We start from the raw sequence: 21,519 nt of genomic DNA, 5'->3' as shown, positions 1-21,519 counted from the left end.
AGTTCTTCAAATGTCATTTTTTGCTAAAGAGCAGGTCAGCTCACAGAATTAAAAAAGTTAATAGCTTACTAATTTGTTGTTAAAGGTGATCTTTCTGTACAAACTTGGTTGGCACAGTCCCCTTTTAGTCTACAATTTATGTGCCATCACTCTTAAGAGTCAAAGCCAGCCTCTGGAAAAGTGGAAGGGAAATAAGGCAAATTCAGTTTGAATGAGGCATTGGTTAAAGAACCGTGTTATACTCCACCCATGCTGCCCCACTACTGAAACCTGAATTTCTGTAAAAAAAAGTCTCTTTTGAAACATGGTCTAGCTCCTTGCAAGGTATGCAATGACTTTTCCAAGTCATTAGGGTTAGACTGGAGCTTGGTGCCTGCAGACCCCAAGAATTATAGCAAGTTTTCACATGTAGAGATTCCAGCCTGCTGATGGAAACCAACCTGCACTCACTGAAGAAAGAACTGCTTGTAGTTAACATTTCCTCACTTCATGTCTGCCTATGGGGTTTTCTACACCTACCTACATTTCACTTCTTGCTTGTGCAACTGGGAAGCAGAGTTCAGGCATTCTAGCTGGTCTTCCATGGGTCAGCATCCCGTCAGTCCTTCAGTGCTCCTCTTGTAGTCACTGCCTGGAAAAGAAACGATGTTGAAGTTGTGGTTAAGGTTACAATCTGTCAAATGTCATTTTCTATTAAAGCACTTGGCTGCTGCCTTGCAGTGGTGAAAAGGCTTGGGAGGAGTGTATGACATGAGGTTGCTTGTTTCAGACTGCTTGGCTACTCTAAGATAGCTTTGGATTTTGAAACTGAAAAACCTATGAGGAGAAAACTGAGCTTTACATCATGTAGTTTTCTAAATATGATAGCTACCACATTCATTGGGAGAGAGGAAGGACATTCAGGTACCACCACTGACATTAAAAAAATTCTTGGGTACAGTTTCCTCTTTCAAGTGGAAGGAGACAGGATACTGCCCAAATTGCCTTGGTTTGCTGGGCTGAGTCCCGTGCTACTCTTAAACTGGCCTGCCTAGAAGGGGTTCCTGGCATTGGTAGGAGGTTTATATGGAATTCTATTCATGTGCAAAAGTGAAAAGAGGAAGCAGAGCCAGCAAAATGAATCTTTAAGTATATGGATGGTCCAGCTGGAGTAATTTATGTTTAGAAAAACTTTTGGATTTAAGATATGCTGATGGAGGACAGGTGTAGGACAGACAAATTCAAACAAATTGGTGAGATGCCAGTGCACCACTCTATCTTCTCCTCCCTGCTTTTCAAATCCCACACATTCTGCCAGAAATAAAAGGCACTATTCTCTTTTGCAGATTTTCAAAACTAGCCTGTCACCTGAAAGAACTAGATTCTTTGGATCAGCTTTACTAATGAGAAGCTGTGAAGCTGTGGCCTTCTTTCTCCTTTCCCTTTATATCTAGAGTGGCTTTCATGCACACATCAGGGAACCTAAGGGCTGAGCTGGGAACAGGTGAAACTCAGTGCTGGGCTGATGTTCAGTTGCTGCCCAAAAGAAGAAACAAGCTGGAATTAAAATTTCAGCAAGTTAATCCTGTTGGGAAACGTTTGCTGAGGATGTTTAGGTTGCCAGCCCCTGGCAGCCCTGGGGCTCAGAAGCCAGCAACAGGTAGTGCCCAGGGTTTCAATGAGGAGAAGTTGTGCAGCAGCGTGCTCATCTGTTTGCCAGCCTGCACAGCACAGCTGAAACCACTGCAACAGTTTGTCATTTTCTTCTTGGAAACAGGACAGAACCACTTCAAACAACAACAAAACTCTTTTCTTTGCAATTTTACTAATCTGCTCTGTGTATACCAGAGCTGTATGAAAACAACATGTAGTTCTAAAGGTTAGTTCCTTACTCTTTCCTCCCTCCCATGTACAGGCTTGCTGGAGGTAAAGTAGGATTATAACCTCTGACTGTGGGATTCTAGAACCAGTAACCAAGCATACCAGAAGAAAGCTCCTTTGCTTCAGGTTTACCATTTTGTTGTCTCTTGGAAGACTAAGAAGTAGATTCTGTTAATCAGCACAATTATGCTGAAGTCTCAACAGAAAGCCTTTTAACTCCCCACATGTTTAAGCTGCAGCTGGGTTGATTAAGACTTGAGAAATCTTTATTTTCCTGCAAGGCTTGTCCTCACAGTTACATGGGTTTAACAACTTCAACTTTGTGGTTGAAACTTAGGGATGATGCACTATTTGAATTAGATGCCTCTGTTCAAGTGAGTCAGGAGTGTCAACACACAAGCTTCATGAAGAAATAAGCAAAGAGTGGGCCACTACTCACTAAACTCCTACTACTATTACATTTACCCATCCTAAATAAATGCAGTTTGCTAAATTTAAAGGTGATGATGATAGAATTACACAAATCTAGTTACCTTCCCCCAAGAAGATACGTGAAATAATTATATTGGGAAAATGCATTGAAGTTTTTGATAGTAAGTTTTATAGGACCTTGTCACAGCATTTTGCAGGACGATGGCTGAAAATGAAGATGTGACTAAAAAAGCCAGTAGCCCTTGAGGTGGCACACAAAACAACCAGCTGTCAGTACCTGCTAAGGGTTGGTCACCTGCCCAGAGAAGATGGATGAAAATAGAAGCAGTGGATTTAATCTGAGAATCCCTAAGTCTCATAAAGGAGGATCCTGTTGAAGGAGCTTGCCTCCTGAGTACACCAGGGATCTGAGATCTGCAGGTAAAATAGGTGAACAATCTTTACCAATAAGCATTCAGGTAATTTTAAGGCTTGATTGATTTGTTTTACAGAGTACCCTGCAATAAATCCTACTTGCTCAAGTCATTAGGTCTAGGGAAAATCTTTTTTTCCCCTCACTTATTACAGAGAAAGAAAAGTGACTGAGGTGTTGTCTTTGTATCTAGCAGTCATCATGATAGGCATAATATCTTTGTTAGTGTCTCCTCTTTCTTACACAAGAGGCCAGTTAAGCATATGTAACTGGAACAGCACTGACCACTACACACACCCATGAGCACAAAATTTGTCAGGTGTGTTTTCTTCAATGAAGCGTTGCTGCATGGTTGTAGCAACCACAGTATTTGTAAGAGAGAACCTTATATTAGATTGACAATTTAAATGATGATTGAACTTCCCATTGGGATCTGATGAGAGGTAGCACAAACTCAATTTAAAAAAAAAAAAACCCTCACATCCCTAACTCCATAGTTAGATTATTTTTCTAGGGAGAGGCTGTGGAGAATACATACTATTTTACTGTCCATAATATTGTACACTGTTGTTCTTGCATTTTAGAATCACCTTTTCTTAGCAATCTTTTATCCTTATCTTTAATACTAATGCACCTGTTATTTATATTTTGAAAGATTTTACTGCTAAGAGCAGCTATAGTGCAGATTTTGCTATGGTGAGTTTCATCTGAAGGAACAGGTTCCATAGCATGGGGAAAGCTTCTGCTCCTGAACATATGAGAAGCATGTAAATACAGCAGAGCTTTACTTCACTTCGCCAAGATCCACTTGCATATGTTGCAGAGCAGTTTATGTTGGCCTGGATATGAACAAATGGGCTTTCTATATTCCCTAACAATTATCCTTCACTTACTAGCTGACTGTACTCTCAAAAGCAAATACAGAAACACTTGCTGCTGTCTTCTGCATTAAAGGTGTGTTAAGGGTCAGCTACTGCAGCACTTGTTATTTTTAATTACCATTTTTGATTTCTAAAATTGTAAATTGCTAGAGAAGGAGTGTCACATTTGGCAATTTTCCTTTATTATTTTTTGGTGAACTGAAAATAAGCCAAGGAACCTATGCTTTGCCATAATCAAAAGAGGCTTCTTGGAGTACTTAGGAAGCTTTCAACAGTATAACACTGCTAGTTAGGGTAATACACTCTCTAGACCAACTGAGATATCAGTTGCTGAGTTTCTACAAATGATGTATCTAAACTGCTCTTTAGACAAAGGAGAAGGTTATTATACTGCTTTCACAATCTTTTCACATTGAAAATTTGTAAATGTCCAAATGTGATATTGACTGAGAAAAAAGTGGACTTGCAGTGTAACAGTTGTTTACTTTCCCCTCTGCAAAATGGAGAACATTTCAGTTCCCTTTAGCTTGGTGCTTTTATCTGTGAATGTGTAGTGCATATTAGACCCTGCCAGACTGTCAGCTTTGGTAATGGCAGAAGAAAGTGTGAAAACAAATGCTCCTGCAGGTTAGTGTGAAAGGAAGAGGAAATATACTTGTATCCTGTGAAATACAAGATGCCAGACAACATATGCTCAGTAATCCTTGCAGGCAATATTATCTGTAAGTGCTATCTTCTCTTTCTGAAGAGTAGCAGTTATGTTCATACATGAGGTCTTAGCCATAATTGTTGTCTCCTGCTGTATAACGGTAATTTTAGCAGCTGTTGCAAAGCACTTCCCTACTGATTCTATTTTCCATGTCTGTATGTACATACCAGTCACTTATTTCACAAATGGTGAATTTAGTTTTGAATAAGGCTTTAATCAGGCATATGTTCATATTCTCTAAGATCCCAGAGACAGAACCTTGGACAACATCAGTTCAGTCTTCTGTGGCAAGGATTAGTCAAAGATTGGGAAATGCTCAATCCAAATGTGAGAAATTTAGCTTGTAATACCTCAAGACAGCCTTGCTTTCAGCTTCCTAGTATGCATTGTTTGGAAAAGCCGTGTGCATCTTGTACAGTCATTTGCTTAGTTAGAAGCTTCTTTTGTGCTAAAAGTTATTTGTTCCATCTGTTGAACAGGCACAGTGTTTTGAAATAAAAAATGGTGGCTGTGTAGACATTTAATAACTGTTATTAATTATTATTAGTTATTAATTAAGTGATCAGTATAGCATGAAACAGTGATCATGTAGGAGGAACAGGAACTTCTGGCAGTTTGCCATAGTGCCATAGTTCTAGAGCACAAAAAACTATTACTCTGCACATCCAATATATTACTTAGACACAAAGCCATATGTGTGCTTTAAGAATTTGCCTTTGCTTGTAATTTCTGAGTGCATTATCACATGCAAAGAGACAATGAAACCTTTGTTGAGTCAGAATGGAGCTGAACAGCTGGGTCCCGCTGCACTTGCAGTGAAAATCTCTAGAGTGCTGTATTTTGTTATCGAGTCTGTATTAGATTCAAGCCACAGTAAGGATGTGTTTTACTTTCCATGCAATCAGAAACAAAAAACATACTGCATATGACATGTAGTGTAGCACATGACTCACCAGTGAAAAGCAGACACTTCTGGGGTGCAATGCAGACTCTCATTGATTTTAGTCCCCAGCGAGAGCTTAAGACGGGAAACAAATGTAAATGTTGCAATTCTGCTTTAGGGTATGCGTGTGCACTCATATGTGTCTCTCTCATATGGAGTCCTGCATTCTGAAAATAATCTACATTGGAGGCAGAGGAATTCTGAACAGCAATTTCCTTTTTCTGAAATAAGAAAAAAAGAAAAAAGTACATCCCTGTAAGCGAGAAAGCATTTTACTGGCAACCTTGTCATTTCTGCAGGATTTCTTACAGAATTTCTTTCTTCCTAGCAGAACACTGCTGAAATGGTCAGATATTATTTTTCAGTCTCTGGTTTTTGTCTGTTGGAAGATCCACAAGGGGAAATACATGCCTGTTTCATGCAATAAGTTGGCTGCAAAAAAAATAGATGAATGTTTATGAACTTGTGTGCCTTTCCAAGCCACAAGGACAAGGAGAAGAGAAACACACCTGCACTCCCTCACGTTGGCCAGAGCAACAACACACTCAGGCCTGGTCTGCACAAGCCAGAAGACAAATTTTTACAGGGTCTTGAGATGCACTTTAAGATGAAAATGCAAATGTTCACTCTGCTTTGTTTGTCTCATTGTTTTCATCACCTCTTCCATGCTTTCAGCCTGTGATGTTTAAGAAAGTGAAAGAAAGATTTCTTTGGGAATCTCCATAACTTGTGGTATCCTAAACCTGGAAGAAGAAGGAATGAGAGTGAGGATTGTTACAATTTAATGTAATCAAACACGATGTACTGAAGCCCCCTTATATTAGTACTGTCTAATATTCCTCCTCCCCTCTACCCTTTCTTGATGTAATATGTATTCTCTGCTGGACTTAGGTAAAATCTAACAGCGCTGTGTTGGACATAATGCTGTCAAAAGATATTGGTGAACAGCAGCAGCCTTATGGAATCACTGTGTTTCCCTGATCATTTTTGTCATTTCAAGTGTCACAACATCTGAGTCATGGTGCCGAATTTCACCTATAGTTACCTCTTCATTCTTTGTACATAACACAGTTTTTCCCCCCCATCTTCTTTTCCCCATGAAAATACTCTTCAAAATTTCAGCTTTTATTTTTTTTTTTTTTGAAATTTCTAGTTTTCTAAATGTTTTTTTTCTCACTAGGGAAACACCTTTCCTAAGGTGAAATCCTTCTTTAATAAAACACTGCACCGAGTATTACAATGCCTTTGTGTATCTCTGCAATGGCCTTGATTCCTGTTGATGTAACCCGCCAGAATTCCCATTATCAGGCAGGATAGTCTCTCTCCTGAATTACTAACAGGTTATTTGGAAGTATTTGATTGGGTCAGGCATCAGCACAGGACAACTTCTGTGTAGGGTTAGGCAGCCCATGAGCCAGAACTTGGCATGCTGTGCTGTGGCACACTGTCTTGAGCTGGCATCGTGCCTCCCTGCCCAGTGCACCTGTGGCATGTCTGCCTTGGTAGCACTGAAGGATCTGACATTTCAATGAGTGACCCTGCAGTAATGCATCTTTGTATTTGAAATCTTAAACTGGGAAGCATTACGTTTGTAAGGACAAACCATGTAGGGAGTTTCCTTTAAGATCCAAGGTGCATTGCTTAGGAGCCTCTGTGAGGACTCATCAATTATATAATTTTTTTGGATCAAGAACTAGAGTGAGATGAGGGAGATAGTGTTCCCAGATGCATTTCAGTTTCCCTCAGCTCTACATTTACCATTTCTTAGTATGTCATTCTTTTTTCCCTAGCTGTTTTTCTCCTACCCTGTCATTTGCTTTTTCCCTTCTGTACAAACACAGGGAGGGAGGTGTAGGTCCAGCTGTTGCCTGCCATGTACTCAAAGAGCAAACTTATCCTTCGATATTTTACCAGTCAACTCTCTCGATGGTGCAACGAACTAGAAGAACTCCAAAAAATAGAATTATAGGAAAAAAACCCAACAAACAAAAGAACGTCACCTCTGCTGCTTTCAGAGTGGGTAGGATAAGAAGACCTTAGCTAGCCTATGCAATTCCTCATGGGCCTGGCACGTGAGTTATCTCCTGTGTTTGAATTTTGGGGCTGTTCAGAGCCGAGCAGCTCCTCAGACCCTCCTTGCCTTGGGCCTGTGAGGAGCCGGGGGCTCAGCCGAAGGAAGCGGGCACTGCACTTGACCGGGATTTACTCGAGCCACCGTCCCCTCACTTTATCTCCTTTATCCTCTTTATCTTCTTCTCTGTTGCTTTTCTTTCTGTTTTCTTTTTCTAATAGAAAATGTTACTGAGAACTCGTATATTTTTATCATCTCCAATCCGTTGATCACAGCTGAGTGATTTCTACTTCATGCAACTCATCTTCGGTGCGTTCCGGGGTAACCCCCACATTTCAGCACAGCTAGCGCTCTCCCGCTGCCTCTGGCGGTGGGGGCAGGCACAGCACACAGGTTTTTGTTGTGTCACGGCCGCTCCAAGCGCCCCGCGGGGTGAGCGGCGCGGGCAGCGCCAGCCCGGCCCGTCCCGTCCCTGGGGACGCCCAGCTCCTTCTCCGGCCCGGCAGGCCCCGCGCGGCGGAAGCCGGAAGCGCGGCGGCGGAAGCGGCGCTCAGCTGGCGGGGGGTGTCGCAGGTGAAGCTGGGAAGCGCGGAGCCATCTTGGTGCCCGCGCCGGGCAGGGACAGGACCGGCTGGGGCCGCGCCGGGTCCAGCGGGGCCCGCCGGCCATGGGCTCATAGAGACACCGCGGGGCCACCGCGAACCACAACGGCGACGGGCTGCCCCCGCCCTGCCCGCCGAGACCAGCGCCGGTCGCTCCCCGCCGGCCGCCGCCCGCGCCCCCGTGAGGCCGGAGCCGCCGCCTGCCCGCCCGCGCCGGTGCCGGTGCCGGTGCCGGTGCCGGTGCCCGTGACGAGCAGCCGGGAGGTCGCGCCGCCCCTCCACGGGCGCTCCGGCCCCGCCGGGCCGTTTTTAAGCCCCCGCGAGCGGGAGGGAAGTTGTTCCCCCCAGCCCCCGCCGGTGCCCCTGCCCGCCCTGCCCTCGGTTCCTGCGCCGGGAGTGAGACAAGCACAACCTCAGGGAGCCCCGGCCCTGCGCGCAGGCACCGGCGCCCCCCCCGCGGAGCCCCGGAGGAGGAAGCCGGCCCCTTCCCTCATCCTGCGGCGCCGGGAGCCTTCGGACCCTCCGTCTTCCCGGCAGGCACCTGTCCCGCCTGCAGGCAGCTCTCATGGACTAACCAGCCTCCTCTGCCTCACGTACATTCTGTGGACATAAGCATTTTTTAACTTTTTAAAGAAGTTTCGTGTTTTGTTTTTTTTTTTTTTCCATGGAATTTTTACCAGCTGCCCCTTAGTTATTTCCTGCTTCTCCCATCTCAGAGAGCGCTGACTTTGTTTTTTCCTGGTTCTGTAGTATGGGGATCAAATCAAATCCGAGATTTTAAGTACTGCAAGAGCCCTCACGTCCATTCACCTGTTAAAAGTGAGCAGTGCTGTTCCCTGTCTTTCTTTTCCCTCTCGTCGTCTGTCGGATGTGATGGAACTCATGTTCGCAGAGTGGGAGGACGGGGAGCGGTTTTCATTTGAAGACTCAGATCGCTTTGAAGAAGACTCTCTTTGTTCCTTCATCTCTGAGGCAGAGAGCCTTTGCCAGAACTGGAGAGGATGGAGGAAACAATCGGCTGGACCCAATTCCCCCACTGTCAAAATGAAAGGTGAGGTCACCCGGTTTCATTTGGATCTTCTTTGGGAGATTCGTGGGGCAAGGGGGTGGTAGGTGGGGAGATCTGCAGAAGGAAAGTCAGAGCAGCAGAGAAAACTCCTATATAGGATTCATTGTCGGGATAATTTTTTGGCCAAAGATTAAATCTGTAAGTTCACCGGGGTTCTTCAGTCAGAGCTGTATTTTAGGTGAGTTTTCACCCGGGTGCACTCGTAGTATTGTGGTGCTGCTCTTCTGAGTAGATTCTGTGGGATTGCTCTTGGAAATCTGAAAACTGTTTTCTATAAAAAAACTGCAGACTTGGCTGGTTCCCACATGCTTTGATTGAAGTACACTAAGGTTTCACAGAGGTTTTTGTTACTTCTATAAAGCTCATGTAAAGCCATGTAAGCCATCATTGTATAGAGCAGTCCATTTTCCTTGTCTGATTCTTGGCATTTCTCGTTTTTATAGTAAATTAAGTCTTTCTTTTGCAATAGTGTAGCAAAAGGGCCTTAACACTGTCACAAAGAACTCGGCAAACAACAGTGTGCCTCCTTCAAGTGCTGTTTTATTTCCTTTCTGCTGATAGTAATTTATATTTAACAGCAGAATAGGTAACACTAGCAATTGAATTTTATTTTTAATTAACATATAGCTATTAGCTCTTCACTTTTTTTTTTTTTTCTTTTTAACACAAATTGATTTCCCTATTATTCTACCATATTATGACACTGGAACTGAGGTGATGTTTGCACTAAGCAGAGCCAGAAACACAGTTAACAGAGATTACACAAACTCTTTCTACTTTTCCTTTCATCTCCAGGCCAGTGTCAGTACTTTTCCTGTTATAGCTGATCTTTGTAACCATCACCTGCCTCATTGGTATCTCCCTATCTGGAACTGCAAAACTTTATTTTCTGAATATATTGCCCTTACATGAACAGAGAGTGCAATTTATATTGAATTGAATTGGAATCTGGCCATGTTGTGCTCTGGACAAATGTTCAGTTTTCACTGGCTTAGTAGCATAAAGTATACTTTACATTAACCATAGGCTTTCCAGAGCAGATTAAGTTTTAAGTTCTACTTCTGTAAAGAAAGGGAACTGTCTTGGCCTTTTTAAAAGCTGTAAGTCCTGAAATGTAGAAATAAGCATTGTGCATAGGGCAAAACATACACATATATTTTATCTCATATTTTGCATCAAGTCTTGTTGCACATGTTAGCTTGCTGGAAATAAACTGAATTTTTTAAAATATACTGGTGTGGAAATAAAGACATCTTTAGTTTGGCAGAGATGTATGGAATTTGTTTGTGTGGCTCTGCAAGTCAGACTGATGTTTGCAAAGGTGTTTCTGTTTTTTTTTTGCCACAACTTCTAGGTGCTTTTAGCCAACTTTTCTCCACTGGTTCAGTGTATTGAGTGCATGTTCTTCTGGGTCTTGACCTAGTTCCTTGAGCTCTCTTGACCGAATTAAATCAAGTAGCAGTTGGTCTCTCTGCTGACACCCACTTGTTGCATTAAAAGGAAAATACACTTTAGTAGGTAGTGCATATTTGCCATCTTCAGGCTCTTTTCTGACTTGTAAAACACAATGGCTAACATTGCTGTGATAATTGTAATTATTTACACCATATTGAGATATTGCTGTTCTGGGTTCTGCAGACTTGCATAGGCAAGGCTTTTATTGCTTATGCTTGGTTCATGTATTTCAGGTTTTATCTGTGGACACCTAATTTCTTTGTATGATAATCTTATTTTAACAGGAGGGACACTTTGAAAGGATCCTGTTGCCTGCTTTAAGGCCCTTGCTGGCAATTCCTAGGCTCTGGTCAGAGTTATATTTAGAAGAATGTGAATGTGGATTTGCAACCTAAATAATTATTCATTCACACTGTGAAGTCACATATGATACTATGAATGTGGAACACTTGCAGGTACTTTACTGTACACAGTTGTGTTGCCAGTAAGTCTGGTCTGACATGAGATCTGTCATTGTCTGGAATCTCCTTGGATTTCAGAACTCCTGTAGCAATTTTGTTGTTTTTAATACCTCTTCTTAATAATGTTTTTAAGTCAGAAAACACGGAACTTGCTGGATTGTGAGGTTGTTGTTCGTAGTGAGTAATTTCAAATGTGATAATTCAAAATTGAGCTGTGTGTTTTTATCTCCACAGTTTGCCATTTTACTGTTGCCTATGCAGACAAAAAGTGAGGTCAGACACTAGGTTCTTCTGTTAAATGCTAAGAGGAAGCAAGAGTAACTATATTCTGTTAGTCTTTTCCTCCAGTTTGGAGCTCAGCCTGTTTTGGTGTAGAATTAGTCAGAAGTTATGTAATAGAAAAGATTTCTAGCTTTTTCAATTGGTTTTAGTTTTTCCTTGTAAGTGTGTAATTCTTCATTAATTGGTTCAAAGAGAATCCCCCTAAGACTGATGGAAGTGCTGTTGGCTGATTCTTAAACAAACTACCTGCATGCACACTAATTATGGCTTTCTTATTTTTTGCAAGTTTTTATTTTCTTCTTGGGTATCTTTAATATTACTGTCATGCTTTCTGGAAATTTCATAATAAAGCTTGGGGTAGTTTGTTGCAAATATACACAGTATTCACTACAGAGGGTTGCCGAAAAGATGAGTTATTCACTTGTTTGTGAATCACCCCATTGGTTTGCTAGAAAGATGATGGAAGAAGGAGAAAAGTGTTTGAATTTCTCTAATGTAATCCTTGGAATCCTTGGCACTGATTTCTTTATAAAATCAGGTATCTTGAGTAGTTATGTCAAAAACAGAATTGTGATTGGTTGATTTTTCTCACATTTAATTTCTGTTATGGTAAAGTCTGCTTATAGTCTTCCTATATTACATCTTGAAAGGAATTTTCTTGTTAAGTTTAGAATTGCCAGTGTGAAGAAGGAATGCATTGTGTCCACTTCATGGATACCCTTAGGTTTTGAGACTACTCTTAATCTCCACTAATTCACTTGCACTGAGATCCTGGAGGAAACCTGTCAGTTTTGGGAGTATTGGGAGTCCTGTGATGATTTTGAATGTTTGTTCTCTGGTTAACTGCCTTGATTGCTTACTTTACTCCTTGAGTTTTTAATTTTGAGTGGTGTAATGCTTCTAACTGCTCTTGGCCAGCCATTACCTGTGTACATCATTGATTAGAGGCTTTCTCTGCACAAGCAGACACAGGATTCTGCTCTGAAGTTGAGGTGAATGGATGTTTGAAATAGAATGTCCTTGCAGTGTGTTTAGAGCTATCCAGTTCTTAGAGTTGGTGTGTAACTCCAACTCTTTTTCTTACATATCAAATTACATTCCACCAATTTGTTACCTATCTACTAACGAATGCACCCACCTGCTTTTTCTCCACTTTTCTGGACAGTCTGTTCTTTCCCAGGAGCCATTATGATCCTCCCATGCCTTGCTTACTTTTTAAAGCAGTTGTATTTTTCATTGGTAATTGAAGTAAGCGTAGTCTTTCTGCAAATGTTTTATCATCTGTTATCTTCATGTAATTATTTTTGTGATAGAATTTTTCAGAATAAGTGTTCAAGTACACTTACTATCTCTTCAAACCCACTGTGCCTTTATTTCTTCCTGAAAGCTTCTAAGCTCTTTCCCACCCTCAGTCCTTCATTTAACAGTTCCTGAAGCATAAATGTTTACCAAACATTTAAGAAGCTTGCATTAATACTGTAGAATTGTTAAATAGTGCCTTCACGATATATTTACTCATTTTGTATTTATTAATTCACGGTGGATTTGGTTGGAAGTGTGCTGATGACTTGTGTTGAATCTGTATACAGTAGTGAGAAAACTTGACTTTTTTCCTTTCCTTTACTGTGAGCTTGAACTATTGTATACTGTATTGCAAAACCTCCTCAGACTTGACTAAGAAATTATGTAGGTAGTGCTCTCAGAAAATATTCTCATAATCCAGCCCCAGAGAGTTTTTGTTCTTTCGAACTGTTAGGAGCACCCGCAGTGTGAAGTTTTGGGCACAGTGCCTCCAAACTTCAAGCTGTATACAGAAAATCATAGGCAGAGAATATACTTGAGCCTGAGGTGAAGATGTGATCAGTTTAGAGTTCAGAATCTGAGCAGTGTCAGTGCTGGTAAAATAATAGTGACTGATTTTCATTAATTTATACGGGGAAAGAATAAATGCCATAGAGGGCACTGCTTCTTCCTCAGGATTGCCAGTAGCTAAGAAATTCAAGTTAACCCTTGTTCAAGCTATAAGTTCAGAAAACAGCAGGAGGAATATTTAGTCTCTTTCAAGTTCATACTGGGTTCTTCACACTCTTGGTATTATCAGAGGAGAATGCTGGTGTCATCCCAAAGTGTGTCCACTCCTTGAGCCTAGTGAAGCTGGAAATTGAGACTCTGTGGTTTGCTGCTGTTTTGTTACTGGCCCTTCTGCATATTACAAGTGAGGTTTTTTCCTGCTTTATTTGTGCCTCTGCTATTAAGAGGAAGATTATGTAGTCAACTTACACTTTTGGGAGGTACAAGTGTAATATGTCTTGTTTGTTGTGTTTTATAATTTAATACAACACATGACAAATCTGTTGTAGCTCAGATATATCTGTTATAGTATATCCAACTTCATTAGTAAACTGCCAAAAAAATAACTGTTGAGTAAAGGTGTTATATGGCTCCCTAGTGAGTTTCTTTATAGAAGCAACAGGATTATAAAAATATAAATGTTGATGAGAAGATAAAACTGGTTATGAAATAAGCAGAGATCAGCTGTCCAAAGAGCAAAGGTAATGTGAAAGTTAAGGCTTAGCTGCTAGCAGGTTTCTCTATATTTTCTCACCCTAGTAAATGGATTTCACCTTCTTTTGTACTCTAATCCATAGTTGGTGATGATGTTGATTTGTTATGGAGTAGAAGCAATACTTCAAGTTGAGGAAGGGACTTATTGCCTCATAATAAATACAAGGTATTGTTTAATTGTTGCTGAAGACACTGCAGAGAAGCTGTATAGACAGTGGTTTGTCAAGACTGATGGGCATGATTAAGTGCATGGTTTCGGACCTGGGATGCAGATTTCAGAAGCTGTTTCTAAAAAAGAGTGGTTTCGCAATGCATTGATACCTCTGTCTTTTTTGGAAGATGGACAAATTGAGAGTGATTCTCACACATTTGTCTCTTCATTTGCATTGTCCTGTGCCTTTCTGAGATAATTGAATGTGTGTATCCCTCTCTTCAGAAATGGGTACTGAGGAAACCGCATGAGGAAGCTATCAGGAAACACATTTTACTACTGAGATTTTCAATTGCCACTCCAGTTTTATCTCTCCTGTGGTTTTTTTGGCTTTCCCTTTAGTTAAGTTTCTTTTCCCCTCCCAAAAAGGCTTGCATGTTCTTTGCCTATTTTAATGTCTTACCTTTCTGTGGGGAAATGTTTCATTTTATTTTGTGTCATCTTTCTACTCATCGTTCTTCCTGACTTTTGTGGATTTTGCTTTTTGTATTTATTTTCTCTTTCCACTCACCTTGTGGAGATCCCCATGTTGCTGAATGACCAGAGATTCCGAGGCTCTATTTGTTAGAGTTTCAGGCTTACTGAAGCTACAGGGGTTATCCTTTTCCATGGCATATTTACCTCTGGGGGAGCAAGAAAAAGGGTTCAGGTTTGATCCTAGACTCCGAATTGTACTCTGCCTTTGTTTCCTATCCTTTTCTTTATTTCCCCAACTCCCAGTTAGGGATTTTTTTTTTTTTCCCCTGAGGTGATGAGTTCACAAAGTGATGGGAAGTTTGAAGAAGCCAGGCAGGCTTGCTCAATAGGTGGAGGTGTCCTAGCTTCATGAATTGTGCTGGCTCTTGTACATTCTGTACTCCTCTAGCCCTGGTGTTGCTTCTGGTTGAACTATGGTGAAATGATCTGTATGTTTGAAGTCCTACCAGTTAAGTGTGCTTTAATGTGCAAGTCTACAATTTTGAAGTTTCAGTTCAGTTTGAGGAACAGCAACAAATTCATAGCGTAACCTATATGGAAAAAAACAGCACCTTCTGTACAGTCTTTATTTCTTTAATGAGGAAGGAAGAAATGAGAAATCAACTGATCAAACTTCGGAAAGTCTGTTTAGAGGAATTAATATAGCCAAAGTAAAAATCGTTCAGCATGTGAGTTGTGGCAGTAGAGCTCACATGTTGACTTGTGGCCAGGCCCCTTTTTTTCTGCTCCCTGAAGTCAACCTCTGTTTTGCAGTCTTTTAAACAAACACACGAAAACCCACTTCTCTCCCTCCCCCAGCAATACTTTGAGGGAACAGAAATGGACATCAGTGATTTTTAACAGTGTCTCTTACGCCAGCTATAAATCAGGAGCAAAGAGCATCTCCTCTTAAATATTCTGTGTCCTAGGTAATATACAGTACTTTGTTCCAGAGAAAAAAAAGGAATGTACAATTTCAAAAGATGTTTACATACTTTAATTAACTTCTGGAGTAAAGGTTTGTCTATTTAGAATATCAACAGTTGATTTGGAAGCTTTTGTTTGTTTTTGTACAAGAAACTTTACAGAGTCAATACCTATTTATTCTTTGGTTCTTAAAGTTGAATAACTTTATACAAGTGCTTTCTTCCCTCCTCCTGTTTTGTAACATTCTTCTAAACCCTCCAAATGTAAAATTTGAAGCACATATGTGTCAACTAGCTAAAATATTACATTTAGAATTTTATATTTTTAAACATTAAACAGCAGTGGTGTGTAATGTACAAAATACTTGAAATACTGATTCTAATTTCAAAATACCGTATGACACATTTTTAAATTGCCTCCTCTAAAGCTGTGTAGTCTTGAGCATTTAAGTGTAAGATTACCAACCAGAAGATTCTCACTCTTTTCACAGTTTGTGTGCATCTGATGCATTTTTTCTTCATTTCTTCTTTATTTCTGGCAAGGCTGTGGGTAGTTGTTTAGCATTTCTAACAGAGGAGACTGAAAGTGATGTATTTGACCACATTTCCCCACGTGCTTTAAACATTATGGGCAAGACTTGTGGAAACTTTGCTGTTTTGATTATTTTTAGTTCATCTATATTTGCTTCATACAGCTGAAAACGTACTGCCTTTGAAAAGAGTGGAACAAAGGAGCTCTGTCAGGTTGCAATATACCTATTAATTAAAATCTTCTGGAATTGCCTATTTTGAGAAAAATGATGCTGTGAAAAGTACCTGGTTTTAATAAAATATTCCTTCTACAATGAATCATTATTAGTGTTTCTAGATTGCTGTAAGAAAAAAAAAATTAAGAAAAACGATGTCAGTATTTACCGGTATCAACTAGGCAAAGCCTGAACATGTTTAGGCTGGAAAAAGCTTGTATTTTTTGTATTTGCTTAAATCTTTGCTGGTGTGAGCAAAAAATTGGAAGTTAAGACATTCTCTTTCCACAGAAGAAGAAAACCTGAAAGGATTGCAGGAGTAGTGTCTTTAAACAATATCTTAGCATTCTCATTCAGCTGCTGCAAGTAGGGGGACCTGAGTATTATTTCTTGATGTCTCAGTCACTTTTTTGCCTTTCTTTTGTCTTCTGGGTTTATCTTGTGACTGTGAGACATAGAGTAGGGCTTTCAAGCTTCTTTTTCTTGTGGGATAAAAATTGGGTTGTGAAAGAAAGGGAAAGGATAAATTTATAAGATGGAGGGAGGAAGAAAAATATCTCAGAAGAAATCTTGTCCCTTTATGGGAGAAAAGCTGGATGCTGGAGGGGAGAACATAATTGACAGAATGAACAAGAGGGACCTCAAAGACCAAAAACAATATAAAAAAAGAAATCCACCTTTTTTTATAAAAATATTAATAGGTTACATGATTAAAGAAATATTACCCAGAATTTATCTGCAAGCAGTGAATCTTTGCAGGGAGGCATTCAGGGGTACTTCTTTCTCCCATATTAAGACATTTACCTGGTGACTTATTGCAGCAGTGGGTAGGTGCTTCTGGCTTCTTCCTCTGTTCAGAGAGACAAAAAATTTAAGCAGATGGTTATCATTATTTGCTATCCAGAAACACTGATAAACATGGATAATTCATTGATGGAGACCTGAACATGAAAACACCAATGTTTTAAAATTTAATTAGTATTGCTCCTACCCCCAAGCCCCACGCAGATAAACTAGTGGAAAAAGTTAATTGTGGCTTTTCTGTTCATTAGACTTGATATCTCTAAAGATGCTGCTTTGAGCATGCCTACCCAGTCAGAAGGAAAGAAAAAGGGAATCTACCTTAAAATAAAAGTAGTCAAGATACCATCTAGACTCTTTCTTAGTAATATTCATTAAAATAATGCCCGTGTTCCTTAGAGCCATTCTTGATGGCATCTTGCCAATGTGTGTGACAAAAACGAGATTCTTGGCTGAAGTACAGCAAAGTTTCTGAACCTGTGAATATTGGGTATTGCATGGCCTTATGGAATCTATCCTTGTCTCGTTTCAGGTTTACTGTTCTCTGCATCTGCTCCCATCTGCCTGACTTTATGTATGACCGGTTGTGATTCTTGAGACTGATTCTTTAGTATTTTTATTTTCTTTTAAATATCTCTGTGCTGGAATTCTTATGTGGTAAAATCACATCTGTCTCATCCTTTGGAGTGTGCACCAACATGAAGTCTTGTTAATCCATGCTGGAGGCTAATTGAATAGCTTGATAATGGCTTGAATACCGAGTTCCATGCTTTTAGGAAATGATTGCTAATATAAAAATACTTGGCCTGGGTTTGCTATTGAAGCTTCATGGTAGTCCTGCAGGTAGTATGTAATTGATAGGTGTACAAATGAAATTACAGTTTTTCTGAGAAGCTAATACATTTGTGAAGTCTATAGGGCATCATTTAGCAATTCTCCTGAGCTCTTTACAGTTCCTGTTGCATATTACATGTAATTCCATTTCTTACCTCATATTTAGGTCAGTGAATGCTGAGATGGGAGGAAAAAAGAAATGTAGCTGATAAATTTGTTTACCAGAGCTCCAGGTGAAAATATTTGTAACTTAGGCCTTTTATGCATGTCTTGCAGAGAAGGTTGTATTAGACCTAAAATGTCTCAAAGTTTCATTGACTACTTGCTTGCATTTAAAGCAGTAAATTTAAAGTGCATTGGGTCAACTAAGCTGCTTATCTTTCTCAAGGACAGGGGAGTTAGTTTTGCCTGTCAAGTAATGAATAGGAACTGTGTTCTGCAGACATTTTCAGAAGATGGTTGATTTTGCTTCAGTCTTGTGATGTTGGGGAGATCTTGGGAGATATTAGTCAATTGCCTAGCCAAATTCATGTAATGGACTGCAGTTAATCAGTGCCTCACAGTTTTCCAGGGATGCTTTAGGTATTATTTTTGTGCACTGAAAATAACAGACATGCTTGTAACTAACCCTTCCTCTTGAAATATTCTGTAGATGCCTACTTTCTTCATATGTGCATTTGTACTCAGTTTTGTTTTGCCCATTTTTTTCTCCCTACAAGTGACCTGAGGAAAATGGAAAGGGAGTGTGTTTCTTGTTAGAAGAGGGACTTTATCCAGCTGTAGGTCATTAACAAATGATCAGATGAATACGTTACCTTGAATAGGGGAAAATGTAATTGCTAGGGCCTGAGACCTTAAGACAGGCCAGGTTCAGGCTGTGGAGAGGCTGCTCTGCTGCACTTTGGGACTGTGGTGGGAGACCCTGGAATTGAAGGACACTGCTGACTGAGCTCTGTAACCTCACATAAAGCCACAGACCTGAGGTTAGATTTGGGGAGATTTTTGCAAAATCTAAGGAGAGAGAAATGGGTTGGGTAAGATTTTTTTCAAAAACATTTATATATCTTAACTTCTTTTTACTTGTGCTTATGCAATAGATGTTTAAACCTCTATTGGTTTCCAGTTGGTGATATTAAGAAGTGATACCTTCTTCTAGTTTCTGACAGTTGTTTAATTATTTTTTTTTTACTCTAGAGGTGAGAATGCCTTATCCTTTATTCTTTTTAGCAATAACTTTCCCATCAGCCCCCCAAAAATTGACCTCATGTCATGCTGATATATTCAGTAAATGCAGTCTTCAGTGTTTGTCAGTGCATTTGTTTGGAGGCCAAGTGATACTGTTCTGGCATTTATTTAGACATATGAAAAAAGCTGGTTAGAGATTAATTTTGCATGTTATATTTAAGGATGGTGCTGTAGAGAAAAGCACAATAAATAATGGAGGTTGCATGGTGTTTGGTATGATTTCCTTTTGTGTCTGAAAGCATATCAATAGTTCCTGATAGAGATTTATTCTCAACTATGGTGAAGTCAGACTTTTGATTTATATTTGTGTTCCATCATCGACATTCAGAAAAATATTTGGTTTGTGTTGGTCTTTCTAGCTTTTTTTTGGTCATGGGCCACTGGAGAGAATTTTGAATTCTGAGCTTTTTAAATACCTTGTGTGGGGCAGAAGTGGGAATAATTGGTAATACTGAGTCCTGCTTTCAGGAGGCAGGAGCTGTTTGATGTCTGTGCTCTGAAAGCACAGTCCTGCACGGGGTGAGAGAGCAAGGAGTAACAGTGCAGGGGAAATGACTTGCCTGGAGCTAATCTGCTTCATCAGCTGTAGAGTTATTTTGAATGCAAGCTGCCCAATTTGTCATGAAACCTTGGCCAGCACTGGCATGAATGCAGTGTTTTGTAGCACTGTCTGTCTTGCTTTACAAAAATCTGCTGTTTATTTTAGGATTTCTAACAGCTGTCGGTTGCTTGCCTAGGCTGCTCTTTTTATGAAATGAATTAATTTTTTTTAGGGAAGGAAATTGAAAGGTTTGAAATAAGAATTTTCTTGTCTGAATTTTCAGAGGAGATTGTAAAGTTGTGAATGCTGTATTACCTGCCTAATACTGGTATCAGAGTTTTGGGATGTCAGTCATGTTAGAGTAGGTGAGAGTTGAAAAAAAGTCCATGGAATATTCCAGTTTCATCAACGTAGCCTTGTGAAGATTTTCACAGTTACTGCATAGGATTAGCAATAGAATTAAATGGAATAAACACCTTTCTGATCTAGATTTGAGTTGTGTTTGAAGAGGTCCTTGCATTTTCTCAGAGCAGGTGTTTTCTGTGGGTGCAGTGTACACCTTTGCAACAAAATCTTTTTGGTGCAGAACATAGGTGCAGATCATAGGCAGAATATAGGTGAGTAGGATCTTAGGTCTTCAAGTTAGTGATGGAGGAGTTTTGGCTCTGTTTCTGTCCTGAAGTCATGGAGCTAAATAATGGCTTTTTTTCTCCTCCCTCATCAAACATGTTCTTTATTACCAAATGTAACTTGTAGCTTTCTACATTTTCCTTGAACTGTAGCTCTGTAGATGTTATTATAAAGTGGTCTTCTTTGTAGAGATCTGGTTTCTAATATAGTAAGAATGTTGTAGTTAGGATGCTTTAAGGACATAAGGAAGAGAGCTTTTGTAAGAGAAGAAAGGAAATCTGCTCTTCAGCCAGCTGACCTTCAGCATGCAAGAAGTTTTCAGACATGCACCTTTTTAAATTCTTAGTGTGTTAGAAGTCTTGGACCTTAAACACACATCATGCATCTTCTGAGTTTTAGTTCTCTGCACAGTTGTTTACCACTGTAAAACCTCACCAGCTTTATTTTCTCTAAGGCTTTTTTTGTCTTATGAAGTCAGGTGAAGTTGGCATGGCATTGAAATGCTTAAAGACATAACATAAATAATAAGCTAGAGATAAAATAGTTTAAACTCAGTCTAATATTGAAACAGCAGGAGTTGTGCTGAGTGTGGCATTGTTCCTCTGTTAGGTACTCAGGTTCATTAGCAAGAACTGTTTTGAGGTGCAGTCCCTCTGATTGATGTTAGCACAGTGGTAATGTCATTTCTCCACAGGTGAGCAAAACTAAGTCAGTTGGTTTTCAGTTGTGGGTTTTTTAAACTGTATATGCATCCAGAGAGCAAATGTAGAAAACCACAGTGAAATGTGCAGAAGGGAACTGCAAGCATTAACAGGTTTAAAACTACTGACACTTGAAAAAAAAGAGAACCCCACCCACTCACCCCTCTAAATCTACAATCATTTGTGTTCTGCAGTTCTACAGGGCTTGTGTGCAAATAAAATACAAGTAGCTTTTCTGATATTTTCATGTCTATTAAGGCCTGCTTTATAGAAGGAATTAGTTGTAGCTTCCTAAAGTATGTTAATCTTGGAGTCAGAAGTCATGATGCCAGGAGATGTATATGCCATCACCCAGGTAGTATACTGTATACATATATATCTCATTTTGAAGGGGAATCTAAATCAAGCAACCAAAGATAATTTGAGCCATGAAATATTTTGACTTACACATACAAGCTGCTTGTGATGTAGTGTTAAATAGTTTTCAGAAATTGAATTCAGATGAAATTTGACTCTGCTATGGCTTTTGCTGCAGGTGGCAGAGACTTTGTGGGTGAATTGTACACCCTGCTGTGATAAAACAACCCTTTTTGCACTGGGTTAAATAAAAGCGCCATTCTTAAAATGTTGTGATGCCTGCAATGGAATTTGTGTAGTAATAGTTGCTGCAGTTTGTCAGTATTGAA

General features: G+C 40.0%; 1 protein-coding gene and 1 long non-coding RNA gene across 4 annotated transcripts in view; one reads left to right on the top strand and one right to left on the bottom strand.

The window, feature by feature from the left end:
• Positions 1-53: 53 nt before the first annotated feature.
• Positions 54-7,812, bottom strand: LOC130254909 (uncharacterized). Of its 3 annotated transcripts, none has more exons than XR_008840835.1 (4): positions 7,238-7,812; positions 5,747-5,980; positions 5,248-5,669; positions 54-631 (listed from the first exon to the last, which is right to left on the bottom strand). It is a non-coding gene; the product is annotated as an uncharacterized LOC130254909 (long non-coding RNA). The 3 variants fall into 3 exon arrangements; XR_008840836.1 differs by lacking the exon at positions 7,238-7,812 and having other exon boundaries at positions 5,248-5,458; positions 5,547-5,669; positions 5,747-6,454; XR_008840837.1 differs by lacking the exon at positions 7,238-7,812 and having other exon boundaries at positions 5,745-6,454.
• A 97-nt stretch (positions 7,813-7,909) lies between these two features.
• ZSWIM8 (zinc finger SWIM-type containing 8) overlaps positions 7,910-21,519 on the top strand; it is a 54,295-nt gene continuing 40,685 nt past the window's right edge. Inside the window, exon 1 of the mRNA XM_056494995.1 lies at positions 7,910-8,961. Coding sequence (XP_056350970.1) covers positions 8,784-8,961 — 178 coding nt within the window. The 5' untranslated portion in view covers positions 7,910-8,783. The remainder of the gene's footprint in view (positions 8,962-21,519) is intronic.

Source organism: Oenanthe melanoleuca, chromosome 6, assembly GCF_029582105.1.
Source record: "Oenanthe melanoleuca isolate GR-GAL-2019-014 chromosome 6, OMel1.0, whole genome shotgun sequence".
NCBI classification, from domain to species: Eukaryota; Metazoa; Chordata; class Aves; order Passeriformes; family Muscicapidae; genus Oenanthe; species Oenanthe melanoleuca.
This window is presented reverse-complemented; position numbering and strand designations above follow the sequence as displayed.